The following is a 27,641-nucleotide window of genomic DNA, read 5'->3' on the forward strand; positions in this document are numbered from 1 at the left end:
ACATTCCTTCGATATTTACCATGTGACTCTTTTTTCAGAGAAATAATACACATGTTAGTTTTGTCCAATGTACTTAAAATTTTGTTATTGGAAAATTACACCGTTTTTTCTTATCTTAGTTTCTGCCTGCTTAATGCAGGTATCTATTTGGTAAATACTTAACCAGTGCCTTTTCATTTGTCAATCTCTGGCTTATAAACATCCCATTTGCTCCCCTGTTCACCCTCCCAACTGACACTATTATTCCCCGCCCCGTGACCTTAATCTCTCTAAGGCTGGAGGAGAAGAGGGGGAACTGTGTGCAGATGGACCTTACATCTCCAGAGGAGGATGTCAGAATCTGAAGGCGGGAAAGGTGAGAGCAGCCATCCACCCCTGAAAACCCTTAGAATCATCCTGGACTCTGGTCCACCCTCACCCTCTCACCTACCCGATGCCAACCTGGATCCTACTCCTGGAGAATCTCTGGGGAAATAGAGTATCATCACCCTCTTCCTGTCCTAGCCACCCCTTTATACAGCTTCTTTGCTATTTATCTCAGAGGCACCACAACCTAGCCCATATGCTATCCCCAATTGCCCCCCAACCTTATTCATAGCCTTAGTTCCCAAATGAAAAGCTGACTCAATCCTGACCTTAGCACCCAGTTAACCTCAAACTCCAAATCCAGCCTCACTGTGAACCTTAATCTAAACCCTCCTAACTAGAAGACAATCCCCTACCTCCATCACATGGGACATTAGATTCCAAACCTCACAATGGCTACAGACTTTATCATGAACTTGAAGGTCACCTAACCTCTAGATACCATTACTGTTACTGAATGATTTTTCCCTGGCTGTCCAGAAACAGCACAGACCCCTTTTCAAAGTGTTATTAATTTATTTTTACAAGTATATGTATGTGCCTGAGTTTATGTATGAGTGTCATGTGTGAGCAATGCCAGCAGAGAAAAGGGCATCAGATCCCCTGGAACTGGAGCTACAGGAGACTAGGAGCTGCCATGTGGGTGCTGGGAACCAAACCCCCATCCTCTGGAAGAGCCATATGTGCTCTTAACCACAGAGCCACCTCTCCAGGTTAAACAGGCCCTTTTACAAATGCAAATGAATACAGAGCCAGACCATACAGCGGTGTTGTAGTAAGCTAGGAAGGTTCTTTAATTAAAATGCCTGATTTGGCCACCAGCAAATTACTGTTTCACTTCAATTTCCTCACTTTCAAAACAGTAAGAATACTACATACTAGGCATTCTTATGAATACTGAGCTCAATTTACTTCTCACAACACCCTTATAATGCAGGCAACCATTCTTATCACCCCCATTTTACAGATACCCATAATTTACTATAGGCAATACACAACTTTTAAATAGTAGTAAGAATTTGAAATCAGACAGCTTATTTCCTTCAAAGATGGGAATCTTAACCAGGCCAACCTACTACCCCTCTCAGAAGCTGAACCAAACCATAGACTCTTGAAACTGAGTGATGGAACCCCAATGAAAAATGAAAATTCTACTCAAAATTTATCCCTCACTTTGATCCTAATTTCAAGCCCAACTCATTCAAATACCCAGCTTCAACCCTAAATAAAATCTCAACCAAACTCCATCCTTGCCTATATTGATTAAGGCTAAGCCCACTCTGACCCAAAATCCACCACTCCGATTTGACCTTAAGTTGAAGTGCACAGCATGGTGAACATCCAGCCAAGCCCTACCTTGCTTGAAAACACTTTCACCTTCATTCCTCAACAAAACTCACACCACCCTAAACTTAATTCCAACATTGATTCTTAACCCTCAACCCATAACCCAAGCACCTTCCACTTCTCCATAGTTTTTCACGTTCTTCTTCCTTCAAACAGAGGGACCAGGTTGGACAAGAAGTCACTATGATTGTCCTATGCTATCCCTTCCCTGACTCTTTCTCCACACAGACACTACTCCTGAGCCCAGTCCAGCCAATGGGACAGGCCCTGGTCCTGAATGGGGGCTGTGTCCTGGGCCTCCAGCCGTGGGAGCTGATGATACCAGTGGGGCATCAGGCCTGGGCACCCCAAGACGAAGGACCCAGCACAACAAACACAAGACTGTGGCAGTAGCCAGTGCCCAGCGATCACCTCGAGCACTCTTCTGTCTCACCTTAACCAATCCCCTTCGTCGGTCCTGTATCAGCATTGTGGAGTGGAAGTATCCTGAGAGAATCAAGGGTATAAGGATCACCAAGGTATGAAGAGTCAAGGATTAGGTCAGGCCTGGAATGCAGGTGGCCTGAGATTACCTCGGACCAAAGATCAAATATTAGGGGGAAAAGATTCTTGGTACACTAAAAATTAAAAGACAGCCTGGGCTACGTAGTATGGTCTTGCCTAGAGTCAGCATTGGGTGGAGAGGGCACCAAGGGAATGTGGGGGTTTCAACATTACTCTTCCTGGGTCCTTAACTGTGTTCACCTGAGACCCTTTGATATTCTCATCCTCTTGACCATCTTTGCCAACTGCGTGGCCCTGGGGGTATACATCCCTTTCCCTGAGGACGACTCCAATACTGCTAACCACAACTTGGTGAGGCCTACCCCATGCCCAGCCAGGCTGCAGTTTCCCTTAGAGCCACAGCTTAAGCCACCCAGCCAGGCCCCACCTCTCATGGACCCTCCTTATTCCATCTTGGTTCTGGCAAAAGTAACCTTAGCCTGCGCCCACACCCACCGGGTCTGACCCTGCCCTCAGATAAGTACTGGCCTTCACGTTCCGCCCTCAGGAACAAGTAGAATACGTGTTCCTGGTAATTTTCACCGTGGAGACAGTGCTCAAGATCGTGGCCTATGGGCTGGTGCTCCATCCCAGCGCCTACATTCGCAATGGTTGGAACCTACTTGACTTCATCATCGTCGTGGTCGGGTGCGTCTGCAGGGGGAGGGACACCCCACCATAGTTAGCAATCCACTGAATTCTGGGGCTCAGGGAAGCGACTGCTTCAGACAGTCCCTATTCTGCAGCTAAAGTTAGGAATGTTAACATATGTAAAACCATTTGGTTTCCAATTACAGGGACTTGGGCTTTTTTTAACAGAAAGGAGGGATGGGGAGGGAGCCAAAGGCCTGACTCTCCCCTCCCTATCCCATGCTCCCCCATCAGGCTATTCAGCGTGCTGCTGGAGCAAGGACCCGGGCGGCCTGGCGATGTCCCGCATACTGGAGGAAAGCCGGGAGGCTTCGATGTGAAGGCACTGCGGGCATTTAGGGTGCTAAGGCCACTGAGGCTGGTGTCAGGGGTCCCGAGTAAGTGTATACGCCCCCGAGTTGGAGGTGGGGTTCCAGGCTGAAGGCGAATGCGCTGAGCCCGCCCCTCCCCGCCACAGGCCTGCACATAGTGCTCAATTCTATCATGAAGGCGCTTGTGCCGCTGCTGCACATTGCCCTGCTGGTGCTGTTTGTCATTATCATTTACGCCATCATCGGACTCGAGCTGTTCCTCGGACGCATGCACAAGACGTGCTACTTCCTGGGATCCGGTCAGCCACCCTCCCTCCCTTCACAGAACAGGACACACCCCCTGCCCTCTCTTCCGGGTCCCCTCTTGCTTCTAGAAAGCCGGCTCAGTTTCGAAAGACTAGGTCTCTAGGCTCAGGTTCTACCTCTGTATAGCCAAACCCCACCCACGTATTCAAGACTCCGCCCTAAATCCCAGAATACAACCGCCCCCCCAATAATGGCTGTGCAGGTATCACAAAACTCCACCCACTCGGCATTCTGCCTAGAGGCATTCAAACTTCACTTGCCTTCAGGCATTTGTGAAGACCCCTGCCCAAGCCTTTTCTCTGCCCTCTTTTCGAGACTCTACTACTCACAAGACCCTGCCCCCAGATTCATGCCTCACTATTATTTAAGATCTATACAGGGTCTGCACTTCACAATTTCAGATCCATGTTGGAAGGACTCAGTTTCCCAGTGGTTCAAATCGACACCTCTAGGGGTTTGACCCTAGCAGAGGAGCCAAGAATTACTTTTGCTTTAAAAATGCCTGGGGCACAGACTTCATTGACTCCCCATGGGAAGCCTTACCCTCTCTGAGGAGTGGATGGAGTTGGGTGGGGGGAAGGTGGAGAGAGCAGGAGGAGGGGAGGGCGTGGGAACGAGATTGGTATGTAAAATGATAAAAGATAACATTTTTTAAAATCTTAAATTAAAAAAAATACCTGGGGCACTAAAACAAACTTTCTATGTGGATGGTGCTGCAGAGTGGCAGGAACTAGTGTGTGACTTTGTTTCATAGCCCCGGGGTTCAATTTTCCTGCAGATATGGAGGCAGAGGAGGACCCATCGCCTTGTGCGTCTTCTGGCTCTGGGCGTTCATGCACACTGAACCAGACTGAGTGCCGCGGGCGCTGGCCGGGGCCCAATGGTGGCATCACGAACTTCGACAATTTTTTCTTTGCCATGCTAACTGTGTTCCAGTGTATTACCATGGAAGGTTGGACAGACGTCCTCTACTGGGTGAGGTGAACAAGCCCTCACACAGCTTGGAGGCTTCACCTGCCCTTCTTTCCAGCTCGGGTTGTCGTGTATTCATGCTATTGGGGAAAATATGCTCTCTCTCTCTCTCCAGATGCAGGATGCCATGGGGTATGAGTTACCCTGGGTGTACTTTGTGAGCCTCGTCATCTTTGGGTCCTTCTTTGTCCTCAACCTTGTGCTTGGTGTCCTAAGTGGGTGAGAAGCCTGGATATTCTCCCCTACAATCCCCCACCCTGCCCTTTTGTGCTGCCAAATTCCTAGACATCTTACAAAAATCCACATCTGAGCTGGGCTTGGCAACACAAGCCTGGAATCGCTGCTATCTGAGAGGCTGACAGAAGTATCTCAAATTTCAGGATATCCTGGACAACTTAGTGAGACCCTGCCTCAAATTTTTTAGTTAAAAAAATTAAAGTCTGAGCACTCCTCTAGCATGTCAATGGCTCAGGGCTCAATCCCTACCACCACCAAAAAAAGTCTGCTGTGTTCCTTTGGTCATTTTTTTATAGTTTTAGTTTTAGCTTTTCAAGACAGGGTTTCTCTGTGTAACAGCCCTGGCTGTCCTGTAACTCACTCTGTAGACCAACTTGGCCTCAAACTCACAAAGATCCAACTGCCTCTACATCCCAAGTGCTGGGAGTCCAGCAACATGACTCTGTGGGAAAAGATGCTTGTTGCCAAGTCCGATGACCAAAGACCCTTATTGTAGAAGAGAACCATCTCTCTTGGGTTGTCCTCTGGTCCACAGGTCATGACACCTACTTGCCACACACATACACATACAGATAGATACATAGATAGATACATAGATACATAGACGCATAGATACATAGATAAATGTAATTCTTTTAAAAATCAGCAAAGACCTCTGTAGGTGTTGATTATATTCTAAACCATAGGAACTGCCAATGCAAATGCTTGCAGGCAAGAATGTCCTTGGCATAGCCCAAGAACAATTAGAAAGCTATTGTGGCTGGGGTGGTAAAGACAAGATTACTAGGGTGATGCCCCCCTTCTCCCCTCCTCCTCCAGGGAGTTCTCCAAGGAAAGAGAAAAGGCAAAAGCACGAGGTGACTTTCAGAAGCTTCGGGAGAAGCAGCAGATGGAGGAGGACCTTCGGGGCTACCTGGACTGGATCACACAGGCTGAGGAGTTAGACCTCCATGATCCCTCAATAGACGGCAACTTGGCTTCCCTCGCTGAAGAGGGACGAGCCAGCCATCGTAGGCAACTCAATTCTGAACCAGCTTCATTCCTACCCCAGATGTGATTTGCCCTCCTGAGACCCAGACCAAGCCGGCAGCCACCCTAGTCTTTGCCCCAGATCTGGCTCAGGATACAGAATCTCAACCCAGACTCAGACACAGGCTCCAACTATCCCCTTGTCCCCTAGATTTGACCCTAATTCTGCCTCCAGGCATCCTTCCCAGTTGGATCTATCCCCACAGGGCCACAGCTGTCAGAGCTGACCAATAGGAGGCGTGGACGACTACGATGGTTCAGTCACTCAACTCGCTCCACACACTCCACCAGCAGCCATGGTGAGAACCAATCTGGCAAGAGGCAGGGGAGAGCTGGGAAAAATACCTGGGAAAAACCAAATGTGGGACCTAGGATCTTTGGGTCCTGACCTCTATCCTCACTTTGCCCACAGCCAGCCTCCCAGCCAGTGACACTGGCTCCATGGCAGACACCCCAGGAGATGAGGATGAAGAAGAGGGGTCTCTGGCCAGCTGTACACGCTGCCTGTAAGCGATCCCAGCCCTTGAATCCCAAGTAGCCCAGACCCCCCCAACCTTATTTTAGCTTCAAATTTTGACCTCAGCCCTGACCTCTAGTCACAGTTGCTGTCCCCCTCTCAGCCCCTTATGACACCCATCCCTTTTCAATCATTTCTAGAAACAAGATCATGAAAACCAAGGTCTGGTAAGTTGTGAAAGTTGTGCAACTTTTTGACCCCATGACTTTGACACCGGTCCATCTCCACGGACCATGTGACTCCTGGGCTCCCCAACCTGATCTCCGGGCTGACTTAGGCCATCTCAGTGATGTGATGGGGTCTCCTCTGCCCAGCCGCCACTTTCGCCGAGCCAACCGGGGTCTCCGCGCACGTTGCCGCCGGGCTGTCAAGTCCAACGCCTGCTACTGGGCTGTATTGCTGCTCGTCTTCCTCAACACGTTGACCATCGCTTCAGAACACCACGGGCAGCCTGTGTGGCTCACCCAGACCCAGGGTGTGCCTTAGTCTGCCTGCTCTCTTCTTCATCCCTTGCTCCCTCCACCCCAGAAGTTCAAATGCAGGCTCTCTAGGTAGTCTTAGACCCCAGATACCATCTTCCAATCCAGATAAGTGCAGAAATCTTAACCTGTCCTAACCCACCCTGCAAACCACACTTACGTGGTACTTGCTGTGTGCATCAAGCTCTAGTCTCAGTATTTCACATGTCCAAACTCAATTTGTATTCTGCTATAACCTTAGTACCTAAGTACTATGGCTGGCAAGAGTCCTGAACATCATGGCACTGATGTTAAGCAACAACCCCCAGGACTCAGCTCCTGAGGTGCAGAACAGGAATTCTAATCCAGGCTCTTAACACCATGCTATCTGGACAAGTTTACCCCTCTGTGCCTCAGTTTCCCCATGCACACAATGGCAATAATGCTAACTATCCATGGCCTGGAGTGGTTGGGGGGATTAAATGAGCTCAGCTTAGAATATTGTTTGGCCCACATCATGTCAACTGCTACTATTCCTTACAATCTCACTTCCAATTTTACCACTGATCCTGCTCCTAACCCCACCCAAAACCAGTTCAGTCCTAAAGAAACCCCAGGCTTGGAGCTGGGGATATAGCTCAGTGGTAGAATACCTGTGTGAGGTCGCTGGGTTCCATCACCAGAACCAAAAACGTAAGACATAAATATAAAAAATAATTTAAAAATAATAAATCCTAGATGCTAACTGTACCACTGAATTTGGAGTTGTCTTAGACCCACAAAGGCTTAGTCTGGTCCCCATCTCAACTCTACCCTCTCCCCCAGCTCCAAACCTCACTTGATTTGACCTGCAAATTCACCTCAGTCCCTAACCCTGATTAAACCCTACCCACACCTGGCCTGCTCCCTGCTACCCCAAGATCACACCAAAGTTCCTGGCTTCCTACACATTGCTATGGCCAGCTCAGTCAACCTTCCTGCTCTCCCTACAGAGTATGCCAACAAAGTGCTGCTCTGTCTCTTCACGGTGGAGATGCTTCTCAAACTGTATGGTCTGGGCCCCTCTGTCTATGTTGCCTCCTTTTTCAACCGCTTTGACTGCTTCGTGGTCTGTGGGGGCATCCTAGAAACCACTTTGGTGGAGGTGGGGGCCATGCAGCCCCTCGGGATCTCCGTGCTCCGATGTGTGCGCCTCCTCAGGATCTTCAAGGTCACCAGGTATGTATGCATGGGGCCCAAAACGCAGACCCAATTCTACACCCTTGCTCTGAAGATAATTTCATCAGCCTTATCATTCATTTAGCAAGCATCCATTGAGCACCTACTGCTGTATCCTGATCATCTAGGCCTAGGGTAGCACCAGAAAACAAATCAAGCACAAGTTCCTATCCTCGTGGAGAGGAGAGTCACCTAGAAATAGTGTCTCCTCCATCTCCATCCCATTTCCCAACATGACTTTACCCCCAAGCCCATCTCCATGTTCATGCCCAGTCCCAGCCATACTACCCTCTCTAAACCCAACCCCAACTATGTGTCATCCACAGGTTCACTATCTAATCCCAAACCAAACGCAACCTCCCACCTCAGCCCTAACTCCCAGCCCTAGCCCCATCACTGAGCACCAACCACAATGCCATTCTCAGTTCTCTGATGCGTCCCTACTCCTAGCCAGCAACTTTTCTCTAATTGCAACCCCATGTTTTTGACCTTCTCAGCCTCAAGCTCCTCTTTATCACCTCCCCTCCACAACTGTCAGCCACAACCTTATCCCAACTCCTCCAGCCCCAAATCACCATAGCCCCATGGCCAATTCATCCCAGTCCCAACATGAAACCCAATCCTATCTATACCTCCTCCCTAGTTTCGCCTCCCACCACACCCTGAATGCCAACTCTGACTCCAAACTTAGGGGTCCCTTCCTTTCTTACTCTCATCACACTTTGAGTCCAAAATTCAACTCCAACCTCAGTGCCACAACCTATTTTAACCCCATGTGCCCCAGTGTATACCAAGTTTGGGGCCTGCCTGTCTCTGGACTCTACAGGGGACAAAGCATCAACCCTTCCCTTTCAATCTTTGCTGCAGGCACTGGGCATCTCTGAGCAATCTGGTCGCATCCCTGCTCAATTCCATGAAGTCCATCGCATCCTTGCTGCTTCTCCTCTTTCTCTTTATCATCATTTTCTCCCTGCTTGGCATGCAGCTGTTTGGGGGCAAGTTCAACTTTGACCAAACCCACACCAAGAGAAGCACCTTTGACACCTTCCCCCAAGCCCTCCTCACTGTCTTTCAGGTATGGCCTAGAGACCCTGAGGTAGAGGTGTGTGTGTGTGTGTGTGTGTGTGTGTGTGTGTGTGTGTGTGTGTGTGTTGATAGAGCCTGGAGTTACAGGGGTCCTAAGAACTTTTGATGACTTCCTACCCCCAGATTCTGACAGGTGAGGATTGGAACGTGGTCATGTATGATGGTATCATGGCCTACGGTGGCCCCTTCTTCCCAGGGATGCTGGTGTGTATTTATTTCATCATCCTCTTCATCTGTGGCAACTGTATCCTCAGCCTCTGATCTTTGGGAGAAGGGCTAGAGCAGGGTGGGGGGTGGAGCAGGGTGCTGGGCAGTCCAAGGGCAGGCTGCTTTTCCATCGTTGCAGCCTGAGCTCACTCCAGACATCCTGTTGAACGTGTTTCTTGCCATTGCTGTGGATAACCTAGCCAGTGGAGATGCAGGCACTGCCAAAGACAAGGGCAGGTGAGCTCTGGCTCCATCTCCAAGACATCCTTTCCCTAAGATCTCTAACTTGGAACACATACACACACACACACACACACACACACACACACACACACACACACACCACAGGACTTCATTTGTTCTGGCAATCCCCAGCTCCAGATACAGGCCTCATTCATTCATTCCTTCAACATGAACTTACTGAGCACACAATAACTGTGCCAGGCCCTGCTGCAAATGCTAGGGAGACAGCATGGATTGAGGCAGATGGAATCCTTGCTAATTGTAGTTCAGGAAGGCAAGCAAAAAAGAAAATAGATATATAATTTTAAGACTATGTTAGTAAGCCAGGTGCTGTGGCACATGCCTTTAATTCCAGCTCTGGGGAGGCAGAGGCAGGTTTATCTCTGCAAGTTAGAGACCCTCCTGGTCTACATAGTGATTTCCAGTCCAGTTACGGATTGTCTCAATAAAAAAGAGTATGTTGCTGGGTGGTGGTGCATGCCTTTAATCCCAGCACTCAGTAGCCACAAGCAGGCAGATTTCTGTGAGTTCAAGGCCAGCCTAATCCACAGAGTGAGTTCCAGGAAACCCTGGAGAAACCCTGTCTCAAAAAATATGTTAATAATAAGTAGTGAAGAAACAGAAAACAGAACAAAGCAATAGTGAAAAATTAAAGCAAGCCTAGAAAGCCATACCTACATTTCCTGCGCTTGGAGGGCTGAGGCAGGTTCAAGGCCAACTTGAGCTCCACATTGAGACTGTATAGGAGATAAATTTCAGTAAGATTGCTCCTTTGAAGTTGTGGTGTTGTTAGCGCGTTGACAACAGAACACCGGGCTTGGAACCTAGCTTAGAAGTAGAAAATTCACCTGGTTCTGGTTTCCATCTCAACACCATAAACAAGCAAACAAAACCCACCACTGGAGGTAGGGATGCAGCAGGGAGGAGAGTGGTAAAAAATGTGGTTAAATGTTGTGAGGAATAAAAGGACCAGACCAGGAATATTCCGGGTCAAGATGAGGCTTGGCTTTTGCTCTTGGTAGAGATAGGCATGGGAGTGTTAGGATTTCACAGGTTCCTTCTGTGTGCTATGAGGATAGATTATAGGCATTGGGAACAGAAGCAGGAAGCCCCAAGAAAGGTCTGCCCTGACGGCAGTGTCCACCCCAACCGTGTCCATCTGTTACCACCTGCAGCAATCACCCCTTATTTCTTTGAACAGAGAGAAGAACAGTGAAGGAAACCCCCAACAGGAGAGCAGAGTATTGGTGAGTTAGAAGCCTGGGTGCGGTGATGCATGTGTTTGATCCCAGCACTTGGAAAACAGAAGCAGAGGAGTGACTCTCTATGAGATTTTTTTGTTTGTTTGGTTGGTTTTGGGTTTTTTTTTGTTGTTGTTGTTGTTTGGTTTTTCGAGACAGGGTTTCTCTGTGTAGCTTTGGAGCCTATTCTGGCACTCGCTCTGGAGACCAGGCTGGCCTCGAACTCACAGAGATCCGCCTGCCTCTGCCTCCCGAGTGCTGGGATTAAAGGCGTGCGCCACCAACGCCTGGCCTCTATGAGTTTTACATTAGCCTGGTCTACAGAGTGAGTTCCACAGAGCCAGGGCTGCATAATGACACCCTCTATTTAAAAAAAAAAAAAAGAGTGGGGGAGCCGGAGAAATAGCTCTGCAGTTAAAGAGCTATTGTTCCTCTTCTAAAGGACCTGAGTTTGGTTCCCAGATCACAACTACCTGTAACACCAGGTGCAGGAGTTCCAAGGCCTCTGGCCTCCAAGGTCACCTGCATTCACATAAGCATACCCCCACACAGATACACATAATTTAAAAATAATAATAATAATAAAAATCTTAAAGCTGGGTGGTGGTGGCACATGCCTTTAATCCCAACACTAGGGAGACAGGGGCAGGCAGATGTTTGAGTTTGAGGCCAGCCTGATCTACAGAGTGATTCCCAGGACAGCCAGGGCTATACAGAGAAACCCTGTCTCAAAAAAAGCTAAATAAATAAATAAATCTTAAAGGAAAGAAGCCTGGGAGTTGTCCATACCTCCTCCTACCACCCATACCCATCAATATCTCCATGGCTTTAACCCCATCTTCGGCCAATCCATTTCCACATTATCCTTTGTGTCCATTTCCTGGTTTCTCTCCCATTTTCAGTGACTCCAACTTCCTGTTTCCAGGTGCCTGGTGGAGAGAATGAGGAAGCAGAGGGTGCAAACAGTGAAGGAGCAGGCAAGTATGCAGGTCAGATGGAAGAGGCATGGAGACTTGAAAAGAGAACTCCTGACCCCTGACAAGATCCTCTCTGGCCAGCAGACTCTTCCAAGGTCATCCTGAAGGCAGTAGCATAGTGGTACATGCCTGTAGCCCCAAAACTTGGGAAGGGTGGCAAAGTCAAGGACACCTTGTGCTAAAGAGTGTGCTCCAAGTCACCCTGGACTATGTTAGAGACACTAGACACTGTCTCAAAAAAAAAAAAAAAATATATATATATATATATATATATATATATATATATATGAATTAGCCTGGCATTGGTGGTGCACACCTTTAATCCCAGCACTTGGGAGGCAGAGGCAGGCAGATCTCTGTGAGTTTGAGACCAGCCTGGTCTACAAGAGCTAGTTCCAGGACAGCCTCCAAAGCCACAGAGAAACCCTGTCTCAAAAAAAAAAACATGAATACACAAATAAGGACTGGGGATATGCCTCAGTAGTAGAGTGCTTGCATAGCATGTACCAGGCCCTAAGTACGATCTTGAGGACTGCAGAAACAATTATTCTGAGATGAATGAATAGGCTTGTTCCCTAGCCAGCAATATTTGGGGCACCAAGGTTAAACAAGAGAAATAGACACTTTATTTCACTGTGGACTTTTTCAGAGTCTTTGTTATCAAATTGTGTGTGTGTGTGTGTGTGTGTGTGTGTGTGTGTGTGTGTGTGTGTAAACCACACTAAACACACTCAAAAGGCTCTCACTGTGTCCAGGAACTGTTCTAAAAGCTAGGCATATATTAAACAAAACAGACTTTAAGATCCCTTCCCTGAGGAGCTATGGTTCTGCGCAGGAAATGGGAGGAGTTCATCTTGTGTCAAGCACAGTTCCAGGAGCTTTCCATTGATTTTTTTCAGCCAATTTCCCCTTTTGCTCTTTTTCCAGCACCAGGCATAGAGGAAGAGGAAGAAGAAGAGGAGGAGGAGGAGGAGGAGGAGGAGGAGGAGGAGGAAGGTGGTGCAGGGCATGTGGAACTCTTGCAGGAAGTTGTACCTAAGGAGAAGGTGGTGCCCATTCCTGAAGGCAGTGCCTTCTTCTGCCTCAGCCAAACCAACCCGTGAGTGCTAGAAGGGGCAGGGGCAGGGCAACAGGGGCTGTCCAGGTGGAGAGCCCCAGAACTACCTAGGAGGGCATACATGCATCCCTTGGAGTCTCCCAGTAGACACTGGTCCTGGATTTTTTTTTTTTTTTTTTTGGTTTTTCGAGACAGGGTTTCTCTGTGTGGCTTTGGAGGCTGTCCTGGAACTAGCTCTTGTAGACCAGGCTGGTCTCAAACTCACAGAAATCCAACTGCCTCTACCTCCCGAGTGCTGGGATTAAAGATGTGCGCCAGTAACACCCGGCTTGGTCCTATATCTAATCACTGCCTTTTCCCCACTCGCCAGACTTCGGAAGGCCTGCCACACCCTCATACATCATCATATCTTCACCAGTCTCATTCTGGTGTTCATCATCCTCAGCAGTGTGTCCCTGGCCGCTGAGGACCCCATCCGAGCCCACTCCTTCCGCAACCATGTGAGCCCATAGTTGAAGGCTAGGAGGGACTCACAGGGGCATTCTCCTGGGCACAAGTTCGAGACAGAGAAATGACCAGGAGAAGACTCCTCACTGGGCTGGGGAAGTGGACCTGTAATGGTGGAGACTACAGTACCATCAGCCATTTCCATAATCAAAGAAGTGTGGGCAGGGATTCAGGATTTGACTGGAGATGGAGGGAACCTGTGCTCAGAGAGGTTAAACAGCCCAAGGGCACTCGTGTAGCTGGGTAGAGACCAAGGAGTCTAAATCTGAGCCCACATCTCAGAAGGCCAAACCTCTGGCACGTGTAAAAAGTCTTTCCTAATGCTGGGAGGTAAGGAGGAGGGAGAGTAAGGCTTACACTGAGTGGTGCACACACAAGCTGGCATAGTGGTACCTGCCAGGATTTCTAGCACTTAGAAGACTGAAGCAGGAGGATTTCTGCAACTCAGAGGCCAGCCTAGGCTGCAGATAGGTAGGTAGATGATGGATGGATGGATAGATAGATAGATAGATAGATAGATAGATAGATAGATAGATAGATAGATAGATAGATAGATAAGGAAAGAAGGAAGGAAGGAAGGAAGGAAGGAAGGAAGGAAGGAAGGAAGGAAGGAAGGAAGCAGAGAGGCACACACATAACTATCAATCTTCTTTAGTTATGACAGTATTCCTCATCTTCCTGGTTTCCCCAGATTCTGGGATACTTTGATTATGCCTTCACCTCCATTTTCACTGTGGAGATTCTACTAAAGGTGATTATGGAACCCCAACCATACCCTCAGTTGCCCTAATACATTCTCTGCCACCCCTACCACCTATCTTTTTGGTCTCTCTCCCACCCTACCCAGCAGCTCTCCTCAGGTCTGAGGTCTAATCCAATGTCATCTGATCCCCCAGATGACAGTGTTTGGGGCCTTCCTGCACCGAGGCTCTTTCTGCCGTAGCTGGTTCAATATGTTGGATCTGCTTGTGGTCAGCGTGTCCCTCATCTCCTTCGGCATCCAGTGAGTAACACCTTCCCCGCCCCTGCCCAGAACTGGGACCAAGCCCTAATTAGGGCCTGAAAACTGCCCACCCCTCCCCTTAGCTCCAGTGCCATCTCAGTTGTGAAGATTCTCCGAGTACTCAGAGTCCTGCGGCCCCTCAGAGCCATCAACAGGGCCAAGGGACTCAAGGTAAGCTCAGCTCACCCAAGCCCACACCACAGGACCCAGGCCCTGTGTCAGCATCACAGATCCAACTAACCATTTGCACAAAGACATGACTGTGCAGCCTGAATCCAACATGTGACCACAGATTCTCGACTACTTGGCCATGTGGTCTGACCATGTTCCTTACAAGTACCATGTTCCTTACAAGTACCAGTGGCCACATTTGTCTGACACATGTCCTTGATATGTGACCACATATCCTTACCTAGAAAAGTCTTATTCTTTGTTTCTACTCATACATGCTAGCCCACAACACTACCTTTTGACCATGTGTTCCTGTCTTGCAAGCACATACTCCTGGCCCAAGTCCTTAAGCTGTATTCATTACCCGAGTCCCCACTACACGCTATGGCTGTGGTGCCCATTAGTCACGTGTGCGGGTGTCCACAGCACGTGGTGCAGTGTGTGTTCGTGGCCATCCGGACCATCGGAAACATCATGATCGTCACCACCCTCCTGCAGTTCATGTTCGCCTGCATTGGTGTGCAGCTCTTCAAGGTGGGGGAGATCCAGAGACAGGCCCAGGCCAAGGTGGGGGTGAAAGGTGAACCTGTTTGACAGATGTCCTCCATACAGGGGAAATTCTACAGTTGCACTGATGAGGCCAAACACAACCTGAAAGAATGCAAGTGAGTGTTTGAGGCCTCGCCCTCCATGGAATCCACAACCCCTTCCTTCCAAATCACAGAGAAATACAGACCTCACTCTCTAACAGCCCTGAAGCCACTTACAGCCTCTTACCAAAGACTCTAGACATGCCTGGTTTCCTAAAAATCCCTAAGACCCTCCAAAGTCCATAAAGGCCCCGGGATAAACCCCAATTATTAATATAGTACCAATAATTGTAGAGGCCTTCACATCACAGAAAGCAAAGTCCCCCCATAAATGTTTTCCCCATTCTTCAATATTATGTACATTGTACCCCAGAAGCCCTAGCAATTCTTGCCTCTTCTCTGAGTCCCAGCTTCCATCCAGGGATGTTTGTAGAGGGAGGTGGTTTCAAGCAAAAACCATGAAGCCAGGAATTCCTGACTCAAACCCACTTCACAAGGCTTGGAGGCATTTATTCACTTTGCTGAGTCCCAGTTAGCCCAACTGAAAGATGGGAATAAAAGGAGTGCCAGCACACTACCTGTAATGCAATCATTGCTAGGAAACTTTGGCCACTTGGAGAACTACTTTCCCTTTGATGACAAAAATGCTAATGGCAATGGTGATGATGATATACCAACTGTGCTCCAGAAATTAGTCTTTTTTTTACATTCTCATATTTATTCATATGGGGAGTAGGCTGCCACTGCATGTGTGGTGATCAGAGACCAACTTGAGGGAGTTGGTTCTTTCCTTCCACCATGTGGGTTCTGAGGATCAAACTCAGATCATCAGGTTGGCAGCAAGTACCTTTCTTTACCCACTGAGCCATTTTGCTGGCTCTTGCTTGCTTTTTGTTGTCATTTTTTGTTTTGGGGTGCTTTGTTGGCGGTGGTTTTTTGTTTGTTTTGTTTTGTTTGGGTTTTTTTTTTTTGAGCCTTGGTCTCAACATGTCTCAAGTCAGCCTTAAGCTCTCAAGCTAGCCTTAAACTCACAAACTTCCTGTCTCCTGTCACCTGAGTTGCTGGGATAATTAGCATGTGCCACTATGCCTGGCTTTATTTATTTGCTTGTTTGTTTATTGTGAGACTTGGTCTCACAATGGCAGACCTGGAAATCATGTAGACCAGGCTGGCCTCAAACTTGCTAAAAATCTTCCCACCTCTGCATCACAAGTAATGGGATTCTAAGTGTGAACCACCATGATTAACTGTTATTTATTGACGCACTAATCCTGGTGAGAAATGGGAAATGGATTTGGTTACTATCCTCATTTTTTAGATAGACTGTGAAAACAAAAAGAACATAGACAGAGATTGAATGTTTACAATAACCTAGTCAGAGAAATCCAAGGGCAGGATGTGAACCCAAGCTGTCTAGGGACACCACTGTGCCCTGATACATCCATAATAAAGACCCTAGACCCTTTGTCACAGTTCCTCACTCCTCCTCCCTCACCTGGCCTGTCTACAACATCCACAGGGGATCCTTCCTCATCTACCCTGATGGAGATGTGTCACGGCCCTTGGTCCGAGAGCGGCTCTGGGTCAACAGTGATTTCAACTTTGACAACGTCCTTTCAGCCATGATGGCCCTGTTCACTGTCTCTACCTTCGAAGGCTGGCCTGCGTGAGGGGCAGGGCCTTGGGGATTGAAGGGGACTGGGCAGATGATTATAGATAATGGCCTGGGATAACTGGGAATGGATGGGGGTGTATCTCAAGGATATACAGAAAGTCTCTTAAGCCTGGATAGGGTTTCCTTTCTTTCCTTTTTCTTCTTTTCAATACTTGAGAATGGAACCCAGGATTTGTATATGCTAGGAAAAGAGTATAACATGAAGCTATATCCCTTCCCCCTATTTTCTTGAGTCGGGGTCTTACCATGTAGTCCACTTTGACCTCAAACTGATGATCCTACTTCCTCATCCTCTTGAGTGATGGGATTCAGGTTTGTGCCACCACATCCAGTTGGCGGTAGATTTCTGATGAATGTGTTGGAAGACTGGGTGGGGAAGACCTTTGGAGAAAGGTCTCTAGAAATTGGGAAAAGGTCTCTGAGGGAATAGCTGAAAGTCTAGAAAAGACTGGGTGAGTGTAACAAAGGAACAAGTAGAATGTGGAGGGGTTCACTGAGGAAATAGGACTTAGATGTTTACAGAAACCTACAAAAGCCTTTGGGTATATTAGCTAGAAATTTCTGGGAGGAACTGAGCAGAGCGTTCAAGACTGTGGAACAGGATTCCAAGATCTTTAGAAGCTTGTGAGGGAGTTCTGGAGAATCACAGGGGCCAGGCCAGTATAAGGGGGTTAGAGGTCTGTAGAAACTTAGGGGATTTTGAAAGGTCATGGAAGATCTGGACAGGATTCTTTTGAGAGCTGCATGGGAGTCTCTGAAACTTTGAGATGTCTGGGACAAAAAATTTGGGATCCTGATCTACATAGCTGAGCTCCAGGACAGCTAAGGCTACATAGTAACACTCTGTTTCAAAAAAAAGGAAAACAAAAGAACCAAAGATTTAGGACCATTTAAGAGCCTTGTGGGGGTTTCTTTGTATATGTATAGAAGTCCCAAGTGATTAGGTTGTAAATTTATGAGGGTTGGTATGCCAAGAGATTTGGGAGGCGAGTATGCTAAGTAGCCTGGGAAGAAGTCTGAGGGAGCTGGGATTTCCCCTGCACATGACCTCATCTCAACCTCCTACCACCTCCCACAGGCTGCTGTACAAAGCCATAGATGCGCACGCAGAAGATGAAGGCCCTATCTACAACTACCATGTGGAGATCTCAGTGTTCTTCATTGTCTACATCATCATCATTGCCTTCTTCATGATGAACATCTTTGTGGGCTTTGTCATCATCACATTTCGTGCCCAGGGAGAGCAGGAATACCAAAACTGTGAGCTGGACAAGAACCAGGTGACTTCTCACTCCTGACTAATGCCCACCAAACCTGCCTCTCCTTGCCTTGTGAACCTCCTCTGCTCACCCATGCCCTATACCCACTATGCAGCGCCAGTGTGTGGAATATGCCCTCAAAGCCCAGCCACTCCGCCGATACATCCCCAAGAATCCACATCAGTACCGAGTGTGGGCCGCTGTGAACTCTGCCGCCTTTGAATACCTGATGTTTCTGCTCATCCTGCTCAACACAGTTGCACTAGCCATGCAGGTTTGTCTGAGTTCTGCCAACCCTCACCCCAACCATCTTGATCATTGCCAGATATTTATTCTTTTCACACAATCCCTTGAGAGCTATTAGGAATGCATTAGGACACAAGTAACAACCCCACCTTCCCCCCACCCCCACCTAACTGACAGAGGCTTAAGTTATTGTGACATTTGTAACATTTCTTCAAATCTAAGGCCAAAACAACATTCTGTTTTTAAAGATGCTGAAACATGAAAACATTGGTCCATGACTGTTGCAAGCTGTCACAGATTATAAAATGCACTGCAGATTCAGATTCCAGGATAAAAGCAGTTATGCATCCTAGAGTCAGTGTAGTTTGCTTATTTACCTCAAATGTAGAGGAATGCTGAAGTAGGCTGTCCTCTCACTGTTGATCAGTGACCCACCCGGGGTCTGTCCATCTTCCTGCTGCACCATTCTGCTGTAAGTTGGTTGTTGCTCTTCCAGATACCAATTCCACATTCAAGGCAGGAAAAAAGAGAGAAAGTTAAACCAAGAAGTAATTCTTGCATATTTTAATGAAATAAAATTTTTTTTCACAGAGGCTGTCAACCATGGCACTCTGGGAATCAAGAACCAGGTTTTGCAGTGTCCATAATGAGAGACAAACAATGCAAACAGTTTTGTTAGACATAGTGTTTCCATGGTCCCAGACTCCTCAGCTCAGACCAGGGACTATGTGTTTGTGTGTAGGGTGTCTCTGCCTTAGGCTCTGTCCCCATCTGATTTTCCCATAGCACTATGAGCAGACTGCTCCCTTTAACTATGCCATGGACATCCTCAACATGGTCTTCACTGGCCTCTTCACCATTGAGATGGTGCTCAAAATCATCGCCTTCAAACCCAAGGTACATCCTAGACCAACTCCCCATGAATAAACACCTTGGGGAGGAAGCATATTCCACAGTCAGGGCGGGGGAGGTGTGGAGGGAAGGCAATCAAGCAGTCATAAGAATAGGGAATGAGAGGAAAGCAGATACAGACCATTTGTAGTCCAAGCCAGGCCCTGCCTCCTCAATACCCACTATCCTCTACTGTTCCCCTACCCTGGTCTGCTGGCTAAGAGAACAGTACAATGTTTTCCTCCCATCTACAGCATTATTTTGCCGATGCCTGGAATACATTCGATGCTCTTATTGTAGTGGGCAGCGTAGTGGACATTGCCGTCACAGAAGTCAATGTGAGAACTGGGCTTTGTGCTAACCCTTCTACTCTCTCCCTAGAGCCTTCCTTCACTCTTGGGTAGTCAGCTCCCACTCACATCCTCCCCAGTCCTGGAGACTGAGCACTCCTCATTCGAGATCTATCTTTTTTGAGTACCTTCCGGGCTCTGGCAAAGTATTCCTCCTTCTAACCAGTCCCTTATTCCATTTTGCAGCCTACCTAGTGGCTCTGCTGCCTCCTAAAATGCCTCCATTAATTATCTCTTTCATTGTCTCCACCCCACTCCAATGGCTCCATCATCTCCATTGACTCCTGCTTTGGCTCCATCATCTCTCTGACTACTTCGTTGACTCCATTTTCTCCACCAACTCAATCATCTCCTATACCGGGTCTCTGCTGACTGTTATCACACCTGATTGCATCATTGGCTCCATCATTTCATCCATTGGGTACTACCTGATAATAACCTTGCCTGACCACGATGATGACTGCATCTATGCATCACTGGCTTCTCCAATGATCATCCATTGGTTCTCCTTTCCATGAAACTTTGGCTCCATTGTTTCCTTCAATGCCTTTGATCCACCATCTCTTTTACCCGGTCCTTTTACTTCCACCCTATTAAAACTTTGTTTACAAACATTTTGATCTACTACCATATAACCTTCCCCACCATTCCCTGAGTATGCACCATCGTTTACCCTTATTCATTCTGGGCATATGATTACATCATCTCCTTATCACCTCTGTTTTGGCTACATGTCCCACCAGAATGGAGGCCATCTTGGCGAGGTAGCGTCTCACCCCTAACAGGAATAATTTTCAGTCATCCCTCCCAGACCAAGAGTCCTTAGACATGCTCCCTGACATCTGGGTGGTGGTGGTGCATACCTTTAATACCAGCACTCAAGAGGCAGAGGCAGGTGGATCTCTGAGTTCAAGGCCAGCCTGGTCCAGGACAGAGCTATACGGAGAAACTCTGTCTTGAAAAACAAACAAACAAAAAATGTTCCCTCACCACTCTTGGGCCTGGGTTCTAAGAGATTTGGGAACTGGGAGGATCAAGGCATGAGGAAAAGAAGTTGCTAGACCTTGTGCAAACTGAGCATCCCCACTGTATCCCTAACTCCAGAGTTCAGAGGACAGCTCTCGAATATCTATCACATTCTTTCGCCTCTTCCGAGTCATGAGGCTGGTCAAACTTCTCAGTAAGGGTGAAGGAATCCGCACACTGCTCTGGACGTTCATCAAGTCTTTCCAGGTAATTCCCCACTTAGAACTACAGTTCCCAGTCTGCCATGCCATTTCCAATGTTCTCTCTTTCTCTGGGCTCTCAACCTTTAATATGGCTCTAGTTCGGTGACTTTACCCTATTCTATTTAATATTGTGTCTGCATTTGGGGAGCACATGTAATCTAGGAAACTTTGAAGGTAGACTACATCCCCATCAGACCCAGGCTGGGGGAGAGGAGTACATTCTGGGATTTATAGTTCTCTGACTGCACCTGAAATGTCTGTTCCCTTCCCATTCTCCCAGGCCTTGCCCTATGTGGCTCTTCTCATAGCAATGATATTCTTCATCTATGCAGTCATTGGCATGCAGGTAAGTGGACACCTTAGAGAATAACCCTCTGGAACCTTTATGTCAGAGACACTTGGTAGGAATAGCCCCAGTGTGGGGATGGAGGAGCAGAAACATAGACAAGCTAGATGACCCCGGGTAAGTCTGCAAGTGTGAAATGAGCTCATTAGTAATGGCTTTCAAGATTATGAAGATCCCTTAGGTATTAGGAAATGTGAAGCCAATGGGGACATGTGGGAGCATGGGTTCACTCCCAGAACACAGTCTTTGTATGTCTATAGATGTTTGGCAAGGTGGCTCTTCAGGACGGCACACAGATAAATCGAAACAACAATTTCCAGACTTTTCCACAGGCTGTGCTGCTTCTGTTCAGGTGATACACTCCCACTTCCATGCTACCTTGCTCCCCAGAATACCTAGAGTATCCACACACACTCTCTTGGCCCCAAGACGCCCAAACTATGGAAATATCAGGGCAGCCTGAGTTCCACATAAGCCGAGGCCATTTATGACTGTGATCTGAGGAGTCTTTCAAAATATTCCAGTCTCAGTCATTCTTTTTCCAGCTGGTAGATGTGCCCCCATTTTATACCACAGTGCCCTCATCTGTAAAAGATATTTTATAAATGTCATTATCATGGTCATGATAGTTGTTAAAGGTTGAAATGGAAGCTGGTGAGATAGTTCAGCAAGTAAAGGCATTTGCTGCCAAGCATGGCAACCTGAGTTCAATTCCCAGAATCCATGTGATGAAATAAAAAGAAAAGACTCCCACAGATTGTCTATGCACAAACACACACACACACAAACACACACACACACACACACACACACACACACACACACACACACACAATAAATGTAAAGTACAGCCGCTGGTGAGAAGTAGGTCATCCCCTCACTCCCCTAGACCCCCCACAACTGTATTTGACATGACTTTAGAGCTTTTCCAGAATGCCATCCCTGTGTGACCCTCTCCAGGTGTGCCACTGGTGAGGCATGGCAAGAGATAATGCTTGCTAGCCTTCCTGGAAATCGATGTGACCCTGAGTCTGACTTTGGCCCAGGAGAGGAATTTACCTGTGGTAGCAATTTTGCCATTGCCTATTTTATCAGCTTCTTCATGCTCTGTGCCTTCCTGGTAAGGAAACATTTCCCCGCTAGAACTATCATTGCCATAGCAGCTGGCCCTGAGTGGTGCAGAGATGTCCAAATGAGAGGGCTGCCCAGATCTTGAGAGGGCTGTCCCAACAATAAGATCAGCCAAGGAACTTATAACCCAATGTAAAACCATCCTAGCTCCTATCCACCACCCCCCAAAACCCAACTCTGTTCCTTTACTTAACTCTGTTTGCTCCTTGGTCCACAGATCATAAACCTCTTTGTGGCTGTGATCATGGATAACTTTGATTATCTAACCAGAGATTGGTCTATCCTGGGCCCCCACCACCTTGATGAGTTCAAGAGGATCTGGTCTGAATATGACCCTGGAGCCAAGTATACCCGCTAGCTTCTTACCTAGAATCCTAGGGATATGTGCTACCCTCCATGCCCGCCTAGTCCTAGAACTTGAGATCCACATATTCCATTACCCAACAATAAAAGGGTTTCTACTGCCCTACCCTCTGTCCTCTATACCAGTGCTCTTCCCTGAAAAACCTTTAGGTGTTGGTTTGGGAAGTAATGATTTGATTGGGGCAGGGCTTAAGAAAAGCCTCAAGGGGTACTGTTGATCCAGTGGTACCTCCCTGATTGCTCCAGGGGCCGCATCAAGCACCTGGATGTCGTTGCCCTGCTGAGACGCATCCAGCCCCCACTGGGATTCGGAAAGTTGTGCCCACACCGAGTGGCCTGCAAGGTCTGTGCACCTGCCCATCCACTTACCTGCTGACCTCCAAGAAGGCTCTATACTGTATGGGAAGGAAAAGGGACTTGCCTTTGGTGGGGATGGGTATGTGACTGCATCCACAAAGGTTTCTACCCTGGTCATTGAAAATATACCTAGCATTTCCCCAGAGTGGGTTCTATGTCTTGGGTATTTACAGAGACTTGTGGCAATGAATGTGCCCCTCAACTCAGATGGAACAGTGACATTTAATGCTACACTCTTTGCCCTGGTGCGGACATCCCTGAAGATCAAGACAGAAGGTGTGGGGGAGGGAAGGAGCAGGAGTGAAAGGGTCCCTGGGGAGGGATCAGAGAGCAAAAACAAAGAATGACAGATATGCATGTCCTAACTCTGAACCTCAAAATGGGTGGGTGGCCTTGGCTTCTCCAGGTCTGCTTCCACACCCTATCTGATAGCACTGATGTGAAGCTTCAACTGAAACTTCAAAGCAACCCCCCCCACCGCCACCGCCCCCTCCATGCCCCCAACGAGCAATGAGGAACACCTTCAGCACTTCTATTTCCCCTACCTCACACTCTCCTGCATTGCAGGGAACCTGGATCAAGCCAACCAGGAGCTTCGGATGGTCATCAAAAAGATCTGGAAGCGGATAAAGCAGAAATTGTTGGATGAAGTCATCCCCCCTCCAGACGGTGAGCTACCCACCCCTGAGCCGTCTGCTTAATTCCAGATTATTGCTGGTAGGTAGAAACTGGGGAGGCAGTAGTGTTGTAGAGGACCCCTGTGTAACTTTGCCCTCTTTTCTTGTCTCAGAGGAAGAAGTCACCGTGGGCAAATTCTATGCCACATTTCTGATTCAAGATTATTTCCGAAAATTCCGGAGAAGGAAAGAAAAAGGGCTACTAGGAACAGAGGCCCCAACAAGCACATCCTCTGTCCTTCAGGTCTTAAGGACAGGGCTTGGTGTGGCATGTGTGTAGAGGCTGATCTCCCTCTTGATCTCATGAAACCCATGTCACAGAGGAAGAAACTGAGACCTAGGCCTCACAGAGGGCCAAGGGAGCCTCGGAGCCCTGGCATACACACACACACACACACACACACACACACACACACACACACACACACACTTACTTCTACATGGGAAGCTAGCTCATAGAGGAGCACTTTAGACCAGGAGCTACTAATTTCCTTCATTTTCCACCCATCCCCACAGGTTGGTCTTAGAAGCCTACAGGACTTGGGTCCTGAGATCCGACAGGCCCTCACCTATGACAGTGAGGAAGAAGAGGAAGAGGCAGTGGGTCAGGAGGGTGAGGAGGAGGAAGCTGAGAACAACCCAGAAACACACAAAGTGAGGACAAGTTTCTACTCCCCTCAAAACTCTTGACTATAAAATGCTCCCTCAGACCCCTAAGTGAACACAATACTATCTCTGGGGAGAAGCTTCCTCTACAATGAAAAACTATTCAATACCTATCACTGGCTGTTGGAAAACAAAACCCAGATTCAGACCCTAGGGAGTGATGGTCCCCATGGACCAGTGAGGGAAACACTGATCAAGTAACTTAGCCATTGCTTTGATAAAACACTCAGCCAAGTGACTTCTCCGCAGGACTCCATAGACTCCCAGCCCCAATCTCGATGGAACTCCAGGATTTCAGTGTCTCTGCCTCTTAGGGAAAAACTCCCAGATTCTCTCTCACCTGGGCCTAGTGATGATGATGGAGTGGCTCCCAGCTCTAAGCAGCCCAGTGTGCTCCAGGCTGGATCCCAACCCCAAAGGTATGGTTGAGCATCTGGGGAAGGTTGTAAGAATGAAGAAAGACTAGCCACTGTGTTGGGTGAGATGGGAGATAGGCTAGAGACCTTCAAGAAGAAAGTTGGGCTCAAGTGAGAGTCAGATGTGGTGGGCCACAGCAGTAATCTCAGCACTTGGGAGGTGGAGGCAGGGGGATCCAGAGTGCAAGGCCATCCTTGGCTATATAGTGAGTTTGAGACCCTGTTTTTTAAAAAGACAAAGATAAATCACAGTCTCAAATGGGAATAGAGGATAACAAGAGAAATATGGAAAAGAGAATAACAAGAAAATATGAGAAATTTACAATGCAAAAGATTAATGCAAATCAACTGTAGTGGCACATGCCTTTAATCCCAGCACTCAGTAGGTAGAAGGAAACAGTTCTCCATGAGTTCAAGGCCAGCCTGGTCTACATAGTGAGTTCCAGGTCATCCAGGATTATATAGTAAGACCCTGTCTAAAAGTAATTGTAAATCCTAGTGTTTGCATAGAGAATGGGACATGCATGGGATGAGAGGAACAGGGAGACTTGAGGCTTTGGGACCTAGTCTAACAATATGCATCACTTCCCCAGGAGAAGCTCTGGAGTCTTCATGTTCACTATCCCAGAAGAAGGAAGTACTCAGCTCAAAGGAATTCAAGGGCAGGACAATCAGAATGAAGAACAGGAAGTCCCTGACTGGTACACTGGCCACACCACATGGGCCATGCAGGGGAGGGCAAGAGCGTTGGTACCCCAACCCTGAGTCCCAGACTTGAGGTCACTGATAGCTCTGACTTCTCCACAGGACCCACATGGATGAGCAGCCAGGGACACCCTCGAACCCAGTCCTTTTGCCGCCTCACTGGCCCCAGAGACATGTAAATGGGCACCATGCACCACGCCGACGTTTGCTGCCCCCGACACCTGCAAGTAAGCAGGTGGACCCCATGGAAACCTAAGGGCTAGCAGAACAGAACAGGGGAAGAATTGCCATTGTTCTTTGCCTGCCAGGTCGGAAGCCTTCCTTCACCATCCAGTGTCTCCAACGCCAGGGCAGTTGTGAAGATTTACCCATCCCAGGCACCTACCATCGTGGACGGCCCTCAGGGCCAGGCAGGGCTCAGGTGAGGAAAAGGGACACTGTGGCCTTTATGGATATAGCATCTTAGACTGCACTTTCCAAACATACTACATTTCAAGGCTTTCTGAAGAATAGGGCACTTAAAGAACTCACATAATCCCCACTGTAGTTATAAAATGGGTTTATTGTCCCCACTTTACAGGTGAGGAAACTGAGGCTCAGAGAAGTTTATCCTCTTGTGATCGCATAGCTAGTAAACAGCACTTTAAAATACTTAGTATTTATTTATCCATTTGTTAATTTTTGTATGTGTCTGTGTGTGCGTGCGTGTGTGCTCACGTGTGTGTGTGTGTGTGTGTGTGTGTGTGTGTGTGTGTGTGTGTGTGTGTATGCACTCACCCATGGGAGTGTGCAGAATCCAGAAGAGGGTGTCAGTGTCCTCCTCTATCCGTCTCCACCTATTACTTTGAAGTAGGCTCTTTCCCTGAACCTAGGGCTCACATTTTCTTGGCTAGGCTGGAAGTCAGCAATCTCCAGTGATCCTCCTGTCTCTGCTCCCCTTGGAGTTAGGTTTAGCTACACACACACACACACACACACACACACACACACACACACACACACACCTAACATTTAAATCCCGGTTTTTGAGTTGGATATGATGGCACATACCTGTAATCCTATCACTTGGGAGGTAAGCACAGGAAGATCAGGAGTTCAAAGTTATTTTCACCTACATACAGAGTTGAGACTAGCCTTGGCCACATGAGACTGTGTTTCAAAAGAACCAAAATTGCTAGATGGAATGGTTCATGCCTATAACCCCAGCTCTTTGAGGCTGGTACAGGAGGATTGCTGCAAATATGAGGCCAACCTGGGCTACATAATAAGTTACAGGCCTTGATAATAGAGTAAGGCCCCATCTCAAATAAAGAAATCACATGCAAATGCACAAAAACAAAGGCTTTCTGTACTCTGCCATGAACTCAAGTCTGGAGCTGGGGATGCAGCTTAGTGGTGGAGCATTTGCTTAGCATGTTTATGACTCTGGGTTTGATCCCCACAAACAAAGAAGTCATTTATATTATCAGGGAAGGAAGAGGGACAGAACTCACAATGGTGAATCATAGACTCTCATACTCACCAATCCTTGCCCCCTCTGGTGTTTATTCTGACACAGGGTTCCTGGGCAGCCCCTCCTCAGAAGGGTCGACTGCTATATGCCCCCTTGTTGTTGGTGGAGGAAGCCACAGTTGGTGAAGGATACCTCAACAAACTCAGTGCGCCACTGCGGACCTTCGCCTGTCTGCAAGTGCCTGGAGCTCATTCAGATCCCAGCTACCGAAAGAGGGGCAGTGCCGACAGTTTGGTGGAGGCTGTGAGTCCAGATGGGTGTCGGGAGTAAAAGGGCTGGAGTAGAAGGGGCAGAGGTGGGAGCTGGAAAAGGGCAACAAGGAGTGGTCAGACTCTATGTTGACTACGTAGAAATCACTCTTTTCAGTATAGTGTACTTTGTCCTGTTCCCTGAACACTGCCATTAGTACATCATGTATTCACAGTGACCACTCTGCACATTGGGCCATTGGTCAACACTATTCCCACTTGCAACCCACCCCCCAGGTGCTCATCTCTGAAGGCCTAGGTCTCTTTGCCCAAGACCCACGATTTGTGGCCCTGGCCAAGCAGGAGATTGCAGACGCATGTCACCTGACACTGGATGAGATGGACAGCGCTGCCAGTGACCTGCTGGCACAGAGAACCACCTCCCTTTATAGTGATGAGGAGTCTATTCTCTCCCGCTTTGATGAAGAGGACCTGGGGGACGAGATGGCCTGTGTCCATGCCCTCTGAATTCTTACCCCTCAGTCCCTGCTCAATAAACTTTATCCTTTCTTTGCCCAGAAGGAGGCAAGCA

At 48.0% G+C, this 27,641-nt stretch overlaps 2 protein-coding genes across 2 annotated transcripts in view; one reads left to right on the top strand and one right to left on the bottom strand.

Moving 5' to 3' along the window:
- Positions 1 to 27,010, bottom strand: part of Ccdc22 (coiled-coil domain containing 22) — a 41,121-nt gene extending 14,111 nt beyond the window's left edge. The window contains exons 1-3 of the mRNA XM_035450063.1: positions 26,871 to 27,010; positions 23,430 to 23,500; positions 18,595 to 18,706 (exon numbers count right to left, since the gene is read on the bottom strand). The gene's annotated coding sequence lies outside the window, so the exon portion shown is untranslated. The remainder of the gene's footprint in view (positions 1 to 18,594; positions 18,707 to 23,429; positions 23,501 to 26,870) is intronic.
- On the top strand, positions 331 to 27,641 carry Cacna1f (calcium voltage-gated channel subunit alpha1 F). The gene is made up of 48 exons (XM_027433183.2): positions 331 to 388; positions 2,173 to 2,194; positions 2,463 to 2,568; positions 2,765 to 2,904; positions 3,142 to 3,284; positions 3,365 to 3,517; positions 4,303 to 4,499; positions 4,612 to 4,715; positions 5,553 to 5,743; positions 5,969 to 6,061; positions 6,175 to 6,268; positions 6,420 to 6,446; positions 6,594 to 6,754; positions 7,730 to 7,955; positions 8,823 to 9,030; positions 9,165 to 9,285; positions 9,404 to 9,485; positions 10,693 to 10,738; positions 11,658 to 11,709; positions 12,649 to 12,808; positions 13,137 to 13,266; positions 13,965 to 14,024; positions 14,170 to 14,276; positions 14,360 to 14,447; positions 14,874 to 14,981; positions 15,060 to 15,112; positions 16,557 to 16,703; positions 17,791 to 17,992; positions 18,087 to 18,245; positions 19,004 to 19,114; positions 19,363 to 19,446; positions 20,202 to 20,222; positions 20,563 to 20,691; positions 20,968 to 21,033; positions 21,294 to 21,385; positions 21,994 to 22,153; positions 22,382 to 22,509; positions 22,774 to 22,870; positions 23,058 to 23,160; positions 23,452 to 23,553; positions 23,675 to 23,805; positions 24,078 to 24,215; positions 24,477 to 24,646; positions 25,237 to 25,344; positions 25,451 to 25,575; positions 25,657 to 25,769; positions 26,907 to 27,104; positions 27,347 to 27,641. The coding sequence occupies exons 1-48, from the start codon at positions 331 to 333 to the stop codon at positions 27,575 to 27,577; spliced, it is 5,745 nt and encodes a 1,914-aa protein (XP_027288984.1). The 3' UTR covers positions 27,578 to 27,641.

Source organism: Cricetulus griseus, chromosome X, assembly GCF_003668045.3.
Source record: "Cricetulus griseus strain 17A/GY chromosome X, alternate assembly CriGri-PICRH-1.0, whole genome shotgun sequence".
Lineage (NCBI taxonomy): Eukaryota > Metazoa > Chordata > Mammalia > Rodentia > Cricetidae > Cricetulus > Cricetulus griseus.

What these genes read in the sequence shown, in the direction of transcription:
- Cacna1f (XM_027433183.2), top strand. Translation starts at nt 331, where the DNA reads ATGTCAGAATCTGAAGGCGGGAAAGGTGAGAGCAGCCATCCACCCCTG. An exon ending in CAGTTGCACTAGCCATGCAG is followed by an intron (nt 18,246 to 19,003) that starts GTTTGTCTGAGT and finishes ATTTTCCCATAG; the next exon opens with CACTATGAGCAGACTGCTCC. An exon ending in GCTGTGCTGCTTCTGTTCAG is followed by an intron (nt 21,386 to 21,993) that starts GTGATACACTCC and finishes GACCCTCTCCAG; the next exon opens with GTGTGCCACTGGTGAGGCAT.